This window comes from Sceloporus occidentalis, unplaced genomic scaffold (assembly GCF_023333645.1).
Source record: "Sceloporus occidentalis isolate IW3139 unplaced genomic scaffold, rSceOcc1.0.p SCAF_22, whole genome shotgun sequence".
Classification (NCBI taxonomy): domain Eukaryota; kingdom Metazoa; phylum Chordata; class Lepidosauria; order Squamata; family Phrynosomatidae; genus Sceloporus; species Sceloporus occidentalis.
In genome coordinates this window covers 12,003,929-12,021,556 of record NW_028317002.1, presented here as the reverse complement: position 1 = coordinate 12,021,556, position 17,628 = coordinate 12,003,929, and the positions used below count along the sequence as shown (strand labels likewise).

At 40.8% G+C, this 17,628-nt stretch overlaps 1 protein-coding gene across 1 annotated transcript; it reads right to left on the bottom strand.

Moving 5' to 3' along the window:
- Positions 1–2,796: 2,796 nt before the first annotated feature.
- Positions 2,797–17,266, bottom strand: LOC149301051 (tyrosine--tRNA ligase, cytoplasmic). Its single transcript, XM_089484653.1, has 13 exons — positions 17,210–17,266; positions 14,391–14,537; positions 13,234–13,409; positions 12,848–12,977; positions 12,673–12,753; positions 7,089–7,181; positions 5,369–5,504; positions 5,195–5,280; positions 4,953–5,088; positions 4,436–4,533; positions 3,824–4,017; positions 3,036–3,177; positions 2,797–2,907 (listed from the first exon to the last, which is right to left on the bottom strand). Exons 1-13 carry the CDS (start codon positions 17,264–17,266, stop codon positions 2,797–2,799), a joined length of 1,587 nt encoding a protein of 528 aa, XP_089340779.1.
- Positions 17,267–17,628: the final 362 nt, after the last annotated feature.

Sequence of the window (17,628 nt, the reverse complement as noted above, 5' to 3'; positions counted from 1 at the left end):
ACTACTGAAAGGCCTTGGAACCATTAGCAATCATCAACGTTAAATCTTAGATCAACAGAGCACAGTTTCGTAGGGTAATGGGAATACTCCTTACCTTCATGGCTATGCAGACAAAATATTGTTCTTTTAGTTAAAGTGCCTCAATATAGATACTGAAACTATTCAAATGTTTTATAAATGCGATAAGGCATCTCCCTAGTAGAGCTCCCTATCTGTTTTGAGACTGCTTTGCTGGCTCCTTGCGGTGATCCAACGTAATAGGCTTTGTTACAGGTGAAATGCATGTAATGCAGAGGAGAGCCTATTCACCAGTTTGACAATAAGCCCATTATGAAACGGAGTAACAATAGCTGTTTTCATTCTAGTTAATCTCTCTCTTAGACATCTAGCTCAAACTGCAGGTGAAGGCTATCCCAGTGAGACTGGGCATAAACATTGTTATGAGTGGCCATAGGCATCGCTTGGTGACTAATCCTAATTTTGTTAGTCACGTTTTGAACATGAAGTGGGCCGGAGATGGTCACCATGGTTCTCAGATGATCTCAAAACGGCAGCGAGATCACAGTTCAAGGTAGATTTGTCCAGAAGTATTTCATAAAAGATAATTGCGTTATGCCTTTAATCTATGGCAGGACTTTGTATCCCTGTCTAAACCGAAGTGCCAGATTTTATGATTTTTCAGTTTGACTCCCTGCGTGTAAGGAGTGATCTTGGCTCTGGAGGAGCTTAGTTTCTACCTCTGGCTTACAAAAAGCACAACACTTGATTACTGCCCACTACAATCCTTTAGTTACGCGAGTATATGCTTTCTTCGTTGACACACATGGTTCTCCTCTGCACAATTAACAATGACACTAATTTAGTAGACATAGGGTCCGATTCGGTGACCTAATCATTCGTAGTGGAGGTGAATGATGCATGGTTTGCGATTCAATTACCAGTCTAAAATCTAATTCTAGACAATGAAAGCTTAAAAAAAAAAAAAAAAAAGCGCCACCGTGAAATCCAATGTAGAAACACAACGGGCATCAAATATTTTCTCAGATTTTCTAGGCAATCAATAACTTAATGTATAGTGCCAGCATTGCAGTGCAATATATAGTGTAGCAAATATAGTATAAAGGGGATATAACCCCTTGCAATTCTGGCACCTCCTTTTTAAAATACCATAAATATAGGTATTTAAGCCATTCGTAATAACTATCAGTAATTATTAAAAAAAAAGACATAATTACTAATCATATGTATATATGACAGTGATAATGTGTAAATTATGATTCATAGGATTTAAATATACATATATTAAGGTTGCATCCCAGTTTCCTTTCATCAAGGTGATCTGGAAACATTTTACGGCTGGTTTAGTTTAACAGAACAGATCAATTTACTTTCATCTGAATTGGCTGCCAAAAGGTGTTTCTTTGATCGGCTGATTAAACATAGTGTTCGTTGTCACGTTATATTCCCCTATTTTATGAATGAGGTTGGGTAATTATCACACATTACTTGGTTATATACCCTGGTGGTTGAATCGCCGACCGGCCAGTAACAACTTGGCATCCCGCTAGGCAGGTCATAGAATCAAACCTTATGCGGCATCTTCCCTCATCACTTTAGGCAAAGTAAGTTATATCAATAGAAGAGGATTGTCGACAGGAATGAGGGGAAAAGTGTCTGCTTAGTCATCAATTAATGACTGCCAAACATTGTGTGCACATTAATATTCTATATGGATCAGGTACTCCTTGTTTGAACATGTCTGTACCATATACCCCAGGAGCAGGGTTAAATACAAATCACATCCCACAGTGCTTCAATGTTTAGAATCTATTGTGTGTGCGTATTAAATCACAGGCGCTCATAGCACGCAATATGAAAAAGTACACTGTATAAAGTGGTTTTGGTGTGCTGGATTTAGGTATTCCTTTGAAACTTGCTGTAAATGTATATATAGTAGGTTGAATTGAGATGCTGAGCACTTGCCAAATTACCCTAAAAGTTACACGCTATGGTATATACCCACTCAGATAAATATATATATTTGCCCAAGTGTTAACACTGATGCCTGCATGGGATAGGATATATTTAATCTTGACTCCTGGGAGTGCTTTTCCTTGTTGTGGATAGTAGATTATATAAGACTGGCTCCAAACTTTAAAAAACGGTTGTGTACAGCACTGGAGATTTCTTTTTTTTTTTATGGCTTTTATGCAGAAGGGCCGCAGGGTGTTTTTTTTTTTTTCTTGGGTGCAAAAGGTAGGCACAAGCCACCTCAGCTGCATCTTTTACTGCCTCTGTAAGCACAAAATTATATATATATCAATAGATATTTATTTGTATAAACAGAGCACTTACAGGATCCAGCTCCCAGAATAGAGACCAAAACTATAGTTCTGCTTACAGTAGATGTATATTTATCTTACGCTTTCACCTGAGATATGTATGAACCATACAATCCTTATATATATAATATATATTATATATATATATATATGCTGTTACCAAACTGGACTCATTTTCTTACGATAAACAGGACCTAGGACTTAAATTTGGTAGCGGTGGGATGGATGGAGTGTTGCACATATATAAGCACACACCGAGGTAAATGAAATACATTTTTATTCCATTAATGCAAGTTGTACACAGATGTTTGCAATGTGAGTGGCATTCCTCTTTTATCACATGCACCTAGTATAAATATTTGAACATTGAATCCACGTGTATCTGGCATCCGGGCTGCGGCGGGGTTAGGAATTTAAATCCATGCTGCGTTTTCCGTTGTTTCAAGGTTGAATCTCAGCTGATATTACCCCCTTTTAGCGATTTACAAGTCACAAGCCCTAGCTTGGTCAGAAAATTCTTCCCTTTCCATCGAGCACAGAGATCGTCAGAGATCTTAAAGTCAGCCTGGAAAAAGACGACATGTTAGTGAAAAGTTAGTTAACAGGTGCAAACGTAGGGGTTGATGATGATGTATGCTATCAGAAAACAAGTGTGATTATCAAGACAACCAGAACATGGGAAAGCCAGGATACCTGAAGCTTCTCAAACACTTTTTTCTTCGGTCTAAGTTCTCCTTCTGGCTCGCCAGTCTCATGTCCTTCTATGTAGACTCGTTCCCCAGGGGCTGATCCTTCAGGAGGGTCTAGTGGTTCTACTTCTTTTTGTTCCCCTTCCCTGGTATGAAACAAATGTATAAACACATGGAAATCTAAAATTTCTTTATTTTACCTGTATGAGGTTTATAAAATCTAGCCAACTAATAGCATAGAAAAGAATACAGCAGAGAAGTATAATTGGCAGGACTTGAGCCAACTCCTTCACGACAAAAAAGGTATTTTCCTAGGACCCAATAACTGAGGCGGAGAGAGAACGACAGCTTGTGGTCCTTTCCTGTCGTTTTCTCACCTCCTCAGGTGGCCCTGGCTCGTAGCCACAATAACATGCCCAGTGTTAGGGAGATACATTCCATAGCCCTAACATCCATCACATCATTTTCAGCTTTCAGTTGCTCTCTCCTCCTCTTCTAATGCAATAGTAGTTCTGTGTGTGGCTTGGGGATGGTATATAATCACATTAAATTCCTTTCTGGTAACAAACAAATGAAAATCTTACATTTGTGTTTCCACTAAATAATTAAATTTACTGAGAAGCTAAATCAACATTCCTCAATACAAGATTTTGTTTCTGATATTCTGTTACTATGTGTGTTCCTTCTGCGGATCATAGGGGATTTCTTTTTTTAATTAATATTTTAACACGCATCAGCAGATCCATGTTCGTATATAAACCAATCCGAGAAATGAAACCCTTATTGACTTACCTAGATGCACATAACAGCATGCCCTGTGATTCCACTCCACGCATCTTCTGAGGCTTTAGATTGCAGAGCACGACGACATGTCGCCCCAAAAGCTCATCTGGGGATACATACTGTACCAGTCCACTGACGACAGTACGGGGATTCTCTTCACCCACATCCACTGCCTGTACATATAGGGTGTCTGCATCCGGGTGCTGCCAGATTAAAAAAAACTGTATTCAGTTTATACATTTGCGGTAATAAAACCTACAAAGTGTGTGTAAATCTGCAATACTCCTTTTATATTAAAGAAGAAGAGAACATCCAATATCGGCATTTTTGAATTGCATAAAAACAACCCCAAAACATTTTCTGTTTTACTTTAATATCTTTCTTATGACTATAGTGTTTTCCCCCTCTCCAGTGTTCCCTATGCCCGTGTTTGTATTCTATACAATCCAAATACAAAAGATTGTTCACATATTTGCTAGAAATATTCAAGCACTGGATACAGAGCCATTATATTGCATAGAATGCTAAATTTTAAATTATTCTTGTAACATACATTACAACAAACTGATTATGTGGGATTGACACACCAGGTAGATGCATGATTGTTGCTTCACAACTTACCCTGTTCACATTCAACACCTTCCCAACTCGCAAATCTAAAAGAGATGGATCTATCTCCTCCTGGACAGCATTCTTAGTTGTACCTTTAGCAGCATTCTCTGTGAACAAGCAAGGGCAAACAACACGAACAATAGGAGTGCATTTTATGGCACAAATAAGAGAATGCGGGTTGACATTTATATTCTGGCCATTTTATTTTTTAATGACGTTGTATCATAGCCCTGCAAGAGACAAATGCTCCTAGTTTCAGTGCTCAAGTTTGGTTACATAGAATATTACGGCATCTAGTCACCCCGTTACGTCTGATCTAGGGACCAAAACCTAAACATATCCCTATGCCATGCATGTTTAAAAATTCTCACTCTTAACATCAACTACTCCTGCTGGAAGGCTGTTCCACTGATCTAGCAACCTAAACATAGCTTGAATTACTTTCAGACTACAGGTGTTAATCTCATGGAGTGACTAATGAGGAAAGGTAGACAGGAATCAAACACCCAATCTTGTGTTTACTCACTCTGTTTGGAAGGGTCAGGATATGCCTCGTTACTAAGTTTCCTCATTTCTGGTTTGGCAAATTTTTCTCTAATTGGGTCCAAAAGTTTGTTCAGAGCTTTCTCCACAGAAGCCTTCAAATCCCCAGGGTGAACCAACTGCAGACAGAAAGCAAAGAACACAAGTTCAAATCACTGCCGTACAGAGGCAAATCACCAAAAAAATAGGCCTTATAACATCTCTTTTTGAGAACCACCATCGCACCTGCTCAGCAAAGTCCTTTTCCAGGGTCTCATAGTCTACGTAAGTTTTATTTCCCCCATATTTCTCATCTCGGAGGATCACAAACTCTGTATGTAGGGGAAAACCAAAAACAAGTGAGTTTAGAAGATGAAACAGTTCAACCATGCTCTTACCCGCACTTATCAAAAAGCCAACCTGATTTTAGGGGAAACAGAACATGTCTGACAAAGCTTAGAACTCCATTGTTCTCTATGTTTCCAGGCTCACAGAAAGCCTTCTTCAATTTCTTCTTTACGTCTGCAGGAGAGTCCAGGAGATCAATCTTCGATTCCTGGGATATTTTAAAATCACAAGTGAGTAGTATAAAAGAATACAGATCAGTGATTTGAGTCTAGGAACCCATGGTGAACTGCAAGAACTGTCTACAGCCCTAGTATGTATTACATGTGCCATATGTTACAGACGTTGCTGGTTGTGCTGAACACTAGTACCATCATACAGTCAGCAACCTAGCTGATATGAACAGGCATCATTTGATGGTCCACCAAAGTAGAGTTAGAGCTACCCTACCGCCACACACTCCAACATCTAGGACATTCAAATTAAACCCTTCCGTCATCAGAATAATATAACATTTGTATACAGACTTTTGTATAAAGTCTGTATACTAAACTAAGTTGTGAATCACCTCAGCACAAATGAAGCAATTCAAATGTCTGCTTTTAAGAAGAGGTACTGGTGCCATGGTAATATGCAGTTTATCTTTTATGGAACTATTTGGTCAAGCTATTACTGTTTTAGCGCACCTGTATATTCTGGTCTTTATCTTAGCAACTTCTATTATACCTATAGAAAAAGTCGTCTTCTTCTCAGCTTCTGGTATATTGAGATATACATATGACCAAAAGTACGCAGACACCTGACCATCACACCTATGAGCTTGTTGGACATGCCATTCCAAGACACAGGCATTAATATGGAGTTGCCCATAACTTTGTTGCTATAACAGCCTCCTTGCTTCTGGGAAGTCTTTCCACAAGATTTTGGAGTGTGTCTGTGGGAATTTGTGCAGATGCAGCCAACAGATCATTTGTGAAGTCAGGCACTGATTAGAAAGCCTGGATCTCAATCGGTGTTCCAGTTGATCCCAAAGATGTTAAACGGGGTTAAAGTCAGGACTCTGTGCAGACCACTTGAGTTCTTCCACACCAAATTTGTCAAACCATGTCTCTATGGAGCTTGCTTTGTACACACTTTACAGTAAGCACTTCAGTAGGTAGTATTCTTTTGGCATCTGCCAAACCCAGCTTCGTTCATCAGGCTTCCAGACAGTGAAGCATGATCCACTGCTCAAGAGTCCAGTGGCTGTGTGCTCCAAGCAACTCTTGGCATTGCACAGTGATCTTCATCTTATGTGCAGCGGCCCAGCCCTGGAAATCCATTTCACGAAGCTTGTGCTGATGTTGCTTCCAGAGGAAATTTGGAACTCTGTAGTAAGCGATGCTACATCACTCGTGGTGCTGCTCTGTTAGTGTGTGTGGTCTACCGCCTCTTGTCTGAGCTGTTACTTGTAAATGCTTCCACTTCACAATAATAGTGCTTACAGTGGGCAGAAACTTTACAAACTGACTTGCGGCAAAGGTGAGATCCTATGACGTGCCGCGTTTAAAGTCATTGAGCTTGTCATATGTGCTTAATTTTATTGCCGTTAGACATGGGTGTTCCCGAAACACCTTAACTCAATAATAAGGGGTGTCCACATACTTTTGGTCATATAGTGTATTAATATATTGAAATCATTTAAAACTAGGGTCCTCAATGCACCCTGTACATAAACCTCCTGTATATATATATATATATATATATATATATATATATATATATATATATATATTTTTTTTTTTTTAAGTCTCACCTCTTCAGAGGAGCTCATCTTGCCTCCGGTGAGACCAGGAACCATGGGGTTCATCAAGTGAATGCGCTTTGCGTAGCCCAGGGCGGGAAGATACTAAAAACAAGAGGGTAGGCAAATGTAATTAATATCCAATATATTATACACAGCTTCCAATTGTTAGGTGCACAACTTTTTTCTGTTTGAGCAGGTACATTCTGAGATGGGCTACTACAGCTGCACAGACCTTCATTCATCATCTCCCCTGTGCAACTTGTCATCTTGTGAGGCTGAGTGCTGGGATATGATATTTTATCCCTGCACTCAGAAAGCTTAGGCTGAATCCAGAGCAAGGTAAACGCCACCAGACCACCACAATATATCAAAAGCTCAATATTCTCGTAGTTTGCATTTAGTTCTCGGAGAACCAACAAGCCACTTGTTACCAAAACACCCAGGTTTAGTTGTTAGAAAATGTGCATCTCCGAAATCGGTGTTGTATATGTATATATATAGAAATTTTATGTATATATACACACATATATATACACACACACTGACGCACTGTGTACAATGGTAAAACAGTATTTTCTCATTCTCTGACTCACTCTCATGCTCTGCTTTGGTCATCTACATGCTGTGTTATATATATACCGTATTTGCTCGATTATAAGACGAGGTTTTTTTCAAAATGCTCTGAAAAATACCCGTCTTACAATTGGGGTCGTCTTACAATCAGACCTCAAATAGGTCTGACTATGAGACGACTAAGATCCAGATCCCCCGCAACTGCAGGGGACCTGGATCCTCCTGTCTCCCCCTCCCCCCAAACTTACCGGTGCTTCTGAGTCCCCTGTCATGTAGCCGGGGCAGCGTGTAGATCCCACGCACTTACGCTGTAGCCGGAAGGAGGCGTGGCTAGCAGCGGGGGTTGTCTGCGTCCATCGCGCAGACCATCCCCGGCTGTCAGAGATCAGAGTTCCCGGCACCGGTGCGGGGAATTCTCTCTGACAGTCGGGGAAGGTCTGCGCGATGGACACAGACAACCCCCGCTGCTAGCCACGCCTCCTTCCGGCTGCAGCGTAAGTGCGTGGGATCTGCACGCTGCCCCGGCTACATGACAGGGGACTCAGAAGCACCGGTAAGTTTGGGGGGGAGGGGCGGGGAGTGTTAAATGGGGGGCATAAGGCATTTCTGGAGGCAGAGTGCTCTATGAAATGCCTTTTAACCCCCTTAATGCCACTTTGCCTCCAGAAATGCCTTTTTAACTCTCTATACGCCACTCTGCCTCCTGAAATGCCTTAAACCGCCCTATATGCCACTCTGCCCCATAATATGTCTTTTAACCCCCTTAATGCCAGAGTGGCATATAGGGGTATAAGGCATTTCTGGAGGCAGAGTGGCACATAGGGGGTCAAAAGGCATATCATGGGGCACAGTGGCATATAGGGGGTATAAGGCATTTCTGGGGCAGATGTGCATAACTGAGGGGGCAGGTTGGAAAATAGAAGGAAATAAACCAAAATAATTTTTATTAAAAAAATAGTTTACATGAATTAACATTTACTGGTAAAACTTTTTTCCTATAGGGTCGTCTTATATTCAGGCTCTTTTTTTCCTAAATTAATATTCAGATTTGGGGGGTCGTCTTATAATCAGGGTCGTCTTATAATCGAGCAAATACGGTGTGTGTGTGTGTGTGTGTATATATATATATATATATATATATATATATATATATATATATATATATATATATATATATATATATATATTAGGGCTGCAACAACTAATCGATAAAATCGATAATAAAAATAGTTGCCAACGAATTTCATTATCGATTAGTTGAATCGATTTTTATCGATTATAAAATGAGGGTTTTTTCAGAGCAAACGCTCTGAAAAATACCCCTCATTATATAATCCGTTTCAGTGACTCACAGCAGCAGCTCCTACTTACCAGGCCCTCCCTGTAATCACTGTGACAACTGGCCCCGCCCCCTTCCTTCTCCCAGAAGGCCAGAACCACATGGCTGTGACACTCATCTAACTGTAAGTATAAAATTAATATTTGGGCTGCTGAAAGTTAGGGGAGGTGGGGGTTAATTTAGGGGCAGTTATGGTTAATGGGGTGTTTAGGGTTAATTTAGGGGAAGTTATGGTTAATGGGGTGTTTAGGGTTAATTTAGGGGCAGTTATGGTTAATGGGGTGCTTAGGGTTAATATAGGAGCAGCTGTGGTTAATGGGGTGTTTGGGGTTAATTTGAGGCAGTTGTGGTTAATTGGGTGTTTAGGGTTAATTTAGGGGCTGTTGTGGTTGATGGGGGTCTTTAGGGTTAATTTAGGGGATGCTGTGGTTAATGGGGTGTTTAGGGTTAATTTAGGGTAGTTGTGTTTGATGGGGTATTTAGAGTTAATTTAGGGGTAGTTATGGTTAATGGGGTGTTTAGTGTTAATTTAATGATGAGGACTGAGGGTTAATTTAATAAAGTTAACTTAAGGCGCAGTTAGAGGTAAAGGGGGGGCAGACTAAGGGGAATCTAAATCCTGGGGGCAGTGAAGATTAACCCAGTACTTATTTATAAAAGTTTACATGAATTAACATTTACTGGTAAAACTTTTTTCCTATAGGGTCGTCTTATATTCAGGCTCTTTTTTCCCTAAATTAATATTCAGATTTGGGGGGTCGTCTTATAATCAGGGTCGTCTTATAATCGAGCAAATACGGTGTGTGTGTGTGTGTATATATATATATATATATATATATATATATATATATATATATATATATTAGGGCTGCAACAACTAATCGATAAAATCGATAATAAAAATAGTTGCCAACGAATTTCATTATCGATTAGTTGAATCGATTTTTATCGATTATAAAATGAGGGTTTTTTCAGAGCAAACGCTCTGAAAAATACCCCTCATTATATAATCCGTTTCAGTGACTCACAGCAGCAGCTCCTACTTACCAGGCCCTCCCTGTAATCACTGTGACAACTGGCCCCGCCCCCTTCCTTCTCCCAGAAGGCCAGAACCACATGGCTGTGACACTCATCTAACTGTAAGTATAAAATTAATATTTGGGCTGCTGAAAGTTAGGGGAGGTGGGGGTTAATTTAGGGGCAGTTATGGTTAATGGGGTGTTTAGGGTTAATTTAGGGGAAGTTATGGTTAATGGGGTGTTTAGGGTTAATTTAGGGGCAGTTATGGTTAATGGGGTGTTTAGGGTTAATATAGGAGCAGCTGTGGTTAATGGGGTTAATTTGAGGCAGTTGTGGTTAATTGGGTGTTTAGGGTTAATTTAGGGGATGCTGTGGTTAATGGGGTGTTTAGGGTTAATTTAGGGTAGTTGTGTTTGATGGGGTATTTAGAGTTAATGGGGTGTTTAGTGTTAATTTAATGATGAGGACTGAGGGTTAATTTAATAAAGTTAACTTAAGGCGCAGTTAGAGGTAAAGGGGGGGCAGACTAAGGGGAATCTAAATCCTGGGGGCAGTGAAGATTAACCCAGTACTTATTTATAAAAGTATGGCGTCAGTGTGCTGCGAACAGGTCTGTGACTCTATGAGGGGACTATGAGATATCTGGGGGTATAAGGCATATCTGGGGAGGATGGAGAGACATATCTGGGGGTACAAGGCATATAGGGTATATAAGGCATATGTGGGGAGGGCAGTGTGGCATGTCTGGGGAGGATGGAGTGGTGTATCAGGGGGTATAAGGCGTATCAGGCACAGTGGCATATGTGGGGGTAGAGTGGAGTGGAATATGTGGGAGGCAGCATGGCGTGGCATGTCTGGGAGGCAGCGTGGCAAGCCTGGACTCAAATGTGCATGTGGGAGGCAGCGTGGAGTGGCATATGTGGGAGGCAGCGTGGAGTGGAATATGTGGGAGGCAGCGTGGAGTGGTATATGTGGGAGGCAGCGTGGAGTGGTATATGTGGGAGGCAGCGTGGAGTGGTATATGTGGGAGGCAGCGTGGAGTGGTATATGTGGGAGGCAGCGTGGAGTGGTATATGTGGGAGGCAGCGTGGAGTGGTGTATGTGGGAGGCAGCGTGGAGTGGCATATGTGGGAGGCAGCGTGGAGTGGCATGTCTGGGAGGCAGCGTGGAGTGGCATGTCTGGGAGGCAGCGTGGAGTGACATGTCTGGGAGGCAGCGTGGAGTGGCATGTCTGGGAGGCAGCGTGGAGTGGCATGTCTGGGAGGCAGCGTGGAGTGGCATGTCTGGGAGGCAGCGTGGAGTGGTATATGTGGGAGGCAGCGTGGAGTGGTATATGTGGGAGGCAGCGTGGCATGTCTGGGAGGCAGCGTGGCAAGCCTGTGCTCAAATGTGCATAAATTGGGGGGGCTGGTTGGGAAATAAAGACAAGAAATGCATTTTATCAGTTTTTTTTTTTATTCTGCGTTTGTATTTAACATCATTTGTTTATTAAATTATTTTAAATAAATGAAAAATGTACATTCATTTTTTTATCCGATTAATCGAAAAAATAATCGGCCAACTAATCGATTATGAAAATAATCGTTAGTTGCAGCCCTAATATATATATATACACACACACACACACACACACACACACACAAACAAACATGTTTTAAATGGGCAGGAGGCTGCACTTTGTCAATGCTTGGTTCAATAACGTGTGGGACATAATCTGCACAGTTAGTTTCTTTCCTTGGCCTTACACAACCTCTCGTACATTCTAAAGTTCCAATAAACAAGGTCGCACATGAAGGGAACAATTACACAGAACACGTGACAATGGGGTGTATTCATTAGGGTTGACCATTTCAACACCCTAACAGTATTATGCATCATAAAGAGCCAGTTTAAGTCAGCTTTTTCTTCATGAATGGCTAGCTGGTCCTGTATAATGTATACTTAAATAAGTGAAATGATATTCAACAAAGCACACCCAACTAAGTTAATAAATAAACAAATATAGAGGGAACTATTCATGCACACATTGAGAAAAAGAAGGATACTTTCTCCTATAGCATATATTTGGAAGAACACACACAAAATACATTGAAAATACATTGAATATATACGCAAATATACTTGAATACGTGTTAATGGTGAAATTCACAGAATATTACATTTACATCAGCGCTTATTTGACTGTTAGTATCGTTTGTTTTCTTGGTTTATGGAAGAATACTATTTACTTAATAAATATAATTTTTATATATTTATATCTATATTTAGAAAAATTACCATTCAATGCGGCATTTGAAACCAGCTCCAAATGTTCATAGTTTTGCAAGTCTACGGTGTAAATGTATTAAGGCAAAAAAAAAAAATTAAAAAAAAAAGAGAAAATGTTCTTGTTTGACAAATACACTGCGCTACACGAGACATTGTCGTACTTTCAAGGTAAATTTGGTGCTCTTTTTTGCTTGCCCTCTCTATTGCCCAACACTATATGTACTCTAATGAGAAACCTGCCGCAAGCATGAGGTCCCTCACCACAAACACTAGCAGAGTTTATCACAGGGACGCAAGACATTCCCATAATACTTTCCAATTTGCACTCGCACTAGAAGTAAGAAGGCACACGCACTTGTGATCATTCTCCATACGCTCAGAATGTTACTTTACCTTTTCAGCAAATGTGAAAATTTTCCTTTGGTCCACTCCGCCAAACTGGGCATCTACCTTCAAGTATTCCTCATCCAGAGCCTGCAATGGCACACATCAAAAAAAGAACTTTTAGCAAAAGTTTTTTTTAACTCTTTGCTGCCCCTGGTTTCTGCCACAATCTTGTTGTTACTACCTGCAGTCCTGGGTACAACAGTCCACTGAGCAAAGGATGCTCCACTTGTTTCACCACCTCCGCCCCTGCCTTCTTAGCATCGTGCTGAGTGACCACTGAAGAAAGTCTGTACACGTCCAGCGTGTACTCCCTGAAACAATGTAAGGGAACGGGGGTGTCTATGCAGGCAAGAGTTCATATATAAGCAATGTACAGATCACTGAAATTTAAAAAGAGTAGAAAAAGACAGAAAAGGGCCAATGGATTATATGCGTATTCGACGTATACTGCAGGGATCTCAGATTCCTGTTTCACATAGCAAATTTGACGTGGATTACATAGCAAGATGCAACAGTCATGAAATGTGAGGTACAGAAACAGGACAATCCCTTCCTCTCCTCTCATACTTGCTGAGCTGGTACTCTGTTCCCCGGATGAATCGCAGACGCTCTAGCGGGACGCCGATACTTTGCAGCATGGCCTGGATAACGTGCTCGTAGTAACGCGTGCGAAGCTCCAGCAGTTCCCACGGAGCTTTCATGTTATCAAGATATGCATGGAGATCCGCAAACAAGATGGTCACCTGGGGTAATAATAGAACGATAGGTGTCGCACATAGAAACACAGAATGTGTCGGCAGATACGAAGCATTCGGTTCATCCGGCCTGCCCAAGTTCTAAATACTTTCCATGGTCCCTGGCCTTATCTTAGGTCTTACCTTATGCCTTTCCCATGCTTGCTTAAACTCTGTTGGAAGGCTATTCCATACACCCACTACCCTCTCAAGTAAGTACTTTTAAACCTTTGCCCCTTTAAATTAAGACTATGTCCTCTTGTTGAGGAAGTTTAACCATCACATGTTATATAAGGAGGAGAGAAACTATCCAAGATAAGCTGCACTTTGCTCTTATTGTACTGCACTCCATACACACTGAACTCCATCAGTACATTGCATTTATTTATAAAGCGCCGGCCGATTCAGCAGCGCTGAATCAGTAGACAGCCAAAAGCTCTTTGCCCTCTTGTAGCTTTCCTGAAACAGCACCACAAGCCCTATGCAAGCCACCATCTTAAGGAAGGCCCCTCACTTGGACTACTTTGGCTGATCTACAAGTAATTTTACCATTTAATAGTTTATTATGCATGTTTTCTGTATATGTACCAAATATATACTTTGGGGACATTGTTTATTTTTTTGGCTCAATGAACATTCCTTTGCTTCGGATCCTCTCCCCTTCTACAGCCATAACTCCCCTTTTATCACCTTAAACATTTCCTCTTATTCGCCTCTCTTTCCCCTCTTGTAGCCTTCTTGAAACACCGCAAGCCCTTTGCTAGCCACAATCTTGACACAAGCACTAACCCACCTATTTGTTTTATTTAGAAATCCTCTTTTGCATCCTGCAAACACTTAAATATGAATGTATATTTTTTATGTGTGCGCTAACCACCCCATTTAAGTTATACAGTGCTGCGCTGAATTAATAAAAAGGTAATAACAAAAATAAATCTTCTCTAGCTTTTTGGCTCATGGATCAAGCAAATCCCTTCCTTTTTTTTTTACCTCACAACCAGCCTTCAAGAAATCCGCAATCTTTGACATTGGCACAAAATAGGCCACATGTGGCTTTCCGGTGGTGGCCGTTCCCCAGTAGACCCGCAGCTCTCGCTCCTTGAGAATTTCCTTCAGCTTGTCCTCCCCTAGGACCTCCTGCATTAGAAAGAGAATGTCATGATGAACAACCAAGAATCCGATTATAAAATAAAAGATAAGATGTTTCTATATTCGGAGAGGTACATTTTGACTTTTACTGGGTTGACCCCCAACCTTATTCAATAACATTTAGTAGGACGGGTATTTGTTTAACAATATAAAAGTGTATAAGCATCATTTCTATTTAACAATAACAAACCCCAAAATGTTCTTTAACTATATAAATAGTAAAAAGGTTAAAAATGAAAGCGTTGGCCCCTTAAAAAGTAATGAGGGAGAAGTTATAGACGGGGATCAGGAAAAAGCTAATCTATTACATATATTCTTCTCTGCTGTATTCACAGAGGAAAATGAAATGCCAGGTAATATACAGCAGGATGAGATAACTGCCCCAGTACATGTCGCCTGTCTAACCCAGGAAGAAGTGCAGTGCCGCCTAAAAAAAATCAAAATAGACAAATCACCAGGTCCAGATGGCATTCACCCCCGCGTTCTAAGGGAGTTAAGTAATGTAATAGACAGACCCCTATTTCTAATATTCAAGGACTCTATAGTGACAGGGTCTGTTCCCCAGGACTGGCGCATAGCAAATGTTGTGCCAATATTCAAAAAGGGGGCAAAAAGTGACCCGGGGAATTATAGGCCTGTTAGTTTAACTTCTGTTGTGTGTAAACTGTTTGAGGGTTTCCTAAGAGATGCTATTTTGGAGTATCTCAATGAAAATAAGTGTATGACTCCATATCAGCATGGGTTTACAAGGGATCGGTCCTGTCAAACTAACCTGATCAGCTTTTATGAGGAGGTGAGCTCAAGACTGGATCGGGGTGAATCGCTGGATGTCGTATATCTTGATTTTTCCAAAGCATTTGATACGGTGCCACATAAAAGGCTCGTACATAAAATGAGAATGCTTGGGCTGGGGGAGAATGTGTGTATGTGGGTAAGTAACTGGCTCAGTGATAGGAAACAGAGGGTGGTTATTAGTGGTACATACTCTGAGTGGGTGACTGTTGCTAGTGGGGTACCACAGGGGTCAGTTTTGGGTCCTATTATTTTTAATATATTTATTAATGACCTTGTAGAGGGATTGCATAGTAAAGTATCAATCTTTGCAGACGATACTAAGCTCTGTAACGTGGTTAACACAATAGAGGACAGCGCACGATTACAAATGGATCTGCATAGGTTGGAGGCTTGGGCTGGGATGTGGCAGATGAGGTTCAACACAGATAAATGTAAGGTTATGCACATGGGGAAGAAAAATCCAGGCTGGGAATATGTATTAAATGGGAAAACACTGGGGACGACTGACATGGAAAAGGACTTAGGAGTTTTAGTTAACAGTAAATTTACCTGTAGCGACCAGTGTCAGGCAGCTGCTGCTAAGGCAAATAAAATCATGGGGTGCATCAAAAGGGGCATAGATGCCCACGACAAGGAAATAATTCTACCCCTGTACAAGTCACTAGTCAGACCACACATGGAATACTGTGTACAGTACTGGGCACCAGTGTACAAGAAAGATATAGTGGAGCTGGAGAGGGTTCAAAGACGGGCAACCAGAGTAATAAGGGGAATGGGAGGACTACAGTACCCAGAAAGATTATCAGAATTGGGGTTATTTAGTTTGGAAAAAAGACGGCTTAGGGGGGACTTAATAACTATGTATAAATATATAAGGGGGCAGTACAGAGATCACTCCCAGGACCTATTTATACCCAGGACTGTATCTATAACAAGGGGACATCCTCTACGGTTGGAGGAAAGAAGGTTTCTGCACCAGCACAGACGGGGGTTCTTTACAGTAAGAGCGGTGAGATTATGGAACTCTCTGCCAGAGGAAGTGGTTATGGGAAACTCAATAAAAGAGTTCAAAAGGAGCCTGGACGTGTTTCTTGAAAGCAATAATATTACAAGTTATGGATATTAGATTAATAGGGACAGAACGTTGATCCAGGGATTTATTCTGATTGCCATATTTGAAGTCGGGAAGGAATTTTCCCCCTGGTATGGGGCAATTGGCATCTGCTTCATAAGGGTTTTTTGCCTTCCTCTGGATCAACACAGTAGGGACACAATATGTATATAGGTTGAACTTGATGGACTTTGGTCTTTTTTCAACCTTATGAACTATGTTACTATGTTACTATGATATCTGCTCTCCTTGCCATTTTGGACATGAGTTTACAATAAAACAGATATTCACACATTGCACACAATTCATTTTAAGCCCACATTCTTTTTTAACCCTTTCAGCACTGGAGTTCTAGCTAAACCATGAAATTGGCTTGAACGGGATTTTAGTGATAGGCATATAAGTAATGTACACTTAACCACGGAAATATTTTAGGACGAGTTAATCTATTCCAAGATACCTAGTTTAAGGCAAACCGCGTTACGTTATAATGATAAAAGGTCGTTTTGTCCCCATTTCCCCATATATGTATGTGAAGCGGCACATTGAGCAAATTAGAGCTACTATTACTATCCCTATTACTACTACTACTACTACACAAGTTTAGTATATAGTTAAGCACTGCAAAGGATTTGTAAGGAAACGGTAACATCACACCTGTTGATGACATGGGTGTAGGAATGTAAGGGTGTCAGGTGCATTTCGTCTTAATTTAACATAGTATGACGTGTGATGCATGTACAGAAACACAAACCTGCAGGTTGCGTGTGATGAGATGAGCCTTCTCCTCAGGAGTTACACTGTCACCCATATTGTCTTGTTAAATACACGCGCTTTTCTGCAAGACCCTGTATAAGAGAGAAATGTATAACCATTGTCAGCACTTTACCCAGATGTGTCTGCAGGGAGAATAACAAAATGTAACCAGATTGCGCAACTGCTTAGGGACCCAACTTGTAACATAAAAGAAAAAACCTATACATTTGTGACACCAATTCCACATGAAATTATCACTGAAGTGTATTTTAAGTATAATAATACTTTATTATACTATATATTATATAAAATAAAGACTATATCCTCAGCACATGCATCATTATTCTTTGTATTAAAGGGACGCTCCAGCCACCAAACATACTTTAATGGGTATGTGCATCCATTGCGTTCAATGGG

Excerpts from the sequence above, each read along its gene's own strand:
- LOC149301051 (XM_089484653.1), bottom strand. The coding sequence starts at position 17,266 with ATGGGTGACAGTGTAACTCCTGAGGAGAAGGCTCATCTCATCACACGC. Across the intron at positions 7,182-12,672 it reads TTTTCACATTTGCTGAAAAG|TATCTTCCCGCCCTGGGCTA; the intron begins GTAAAGTAACAT and ends TCTTGTTTTTAG. Across the intron at positions 4,534-4,952 it reads TCCTGACCCTTCCAAACAGA|AGAATGCTGCTAAAGGTACA; the intron begins GTGAGTAAACAC and ends GCTTGTTCACAG.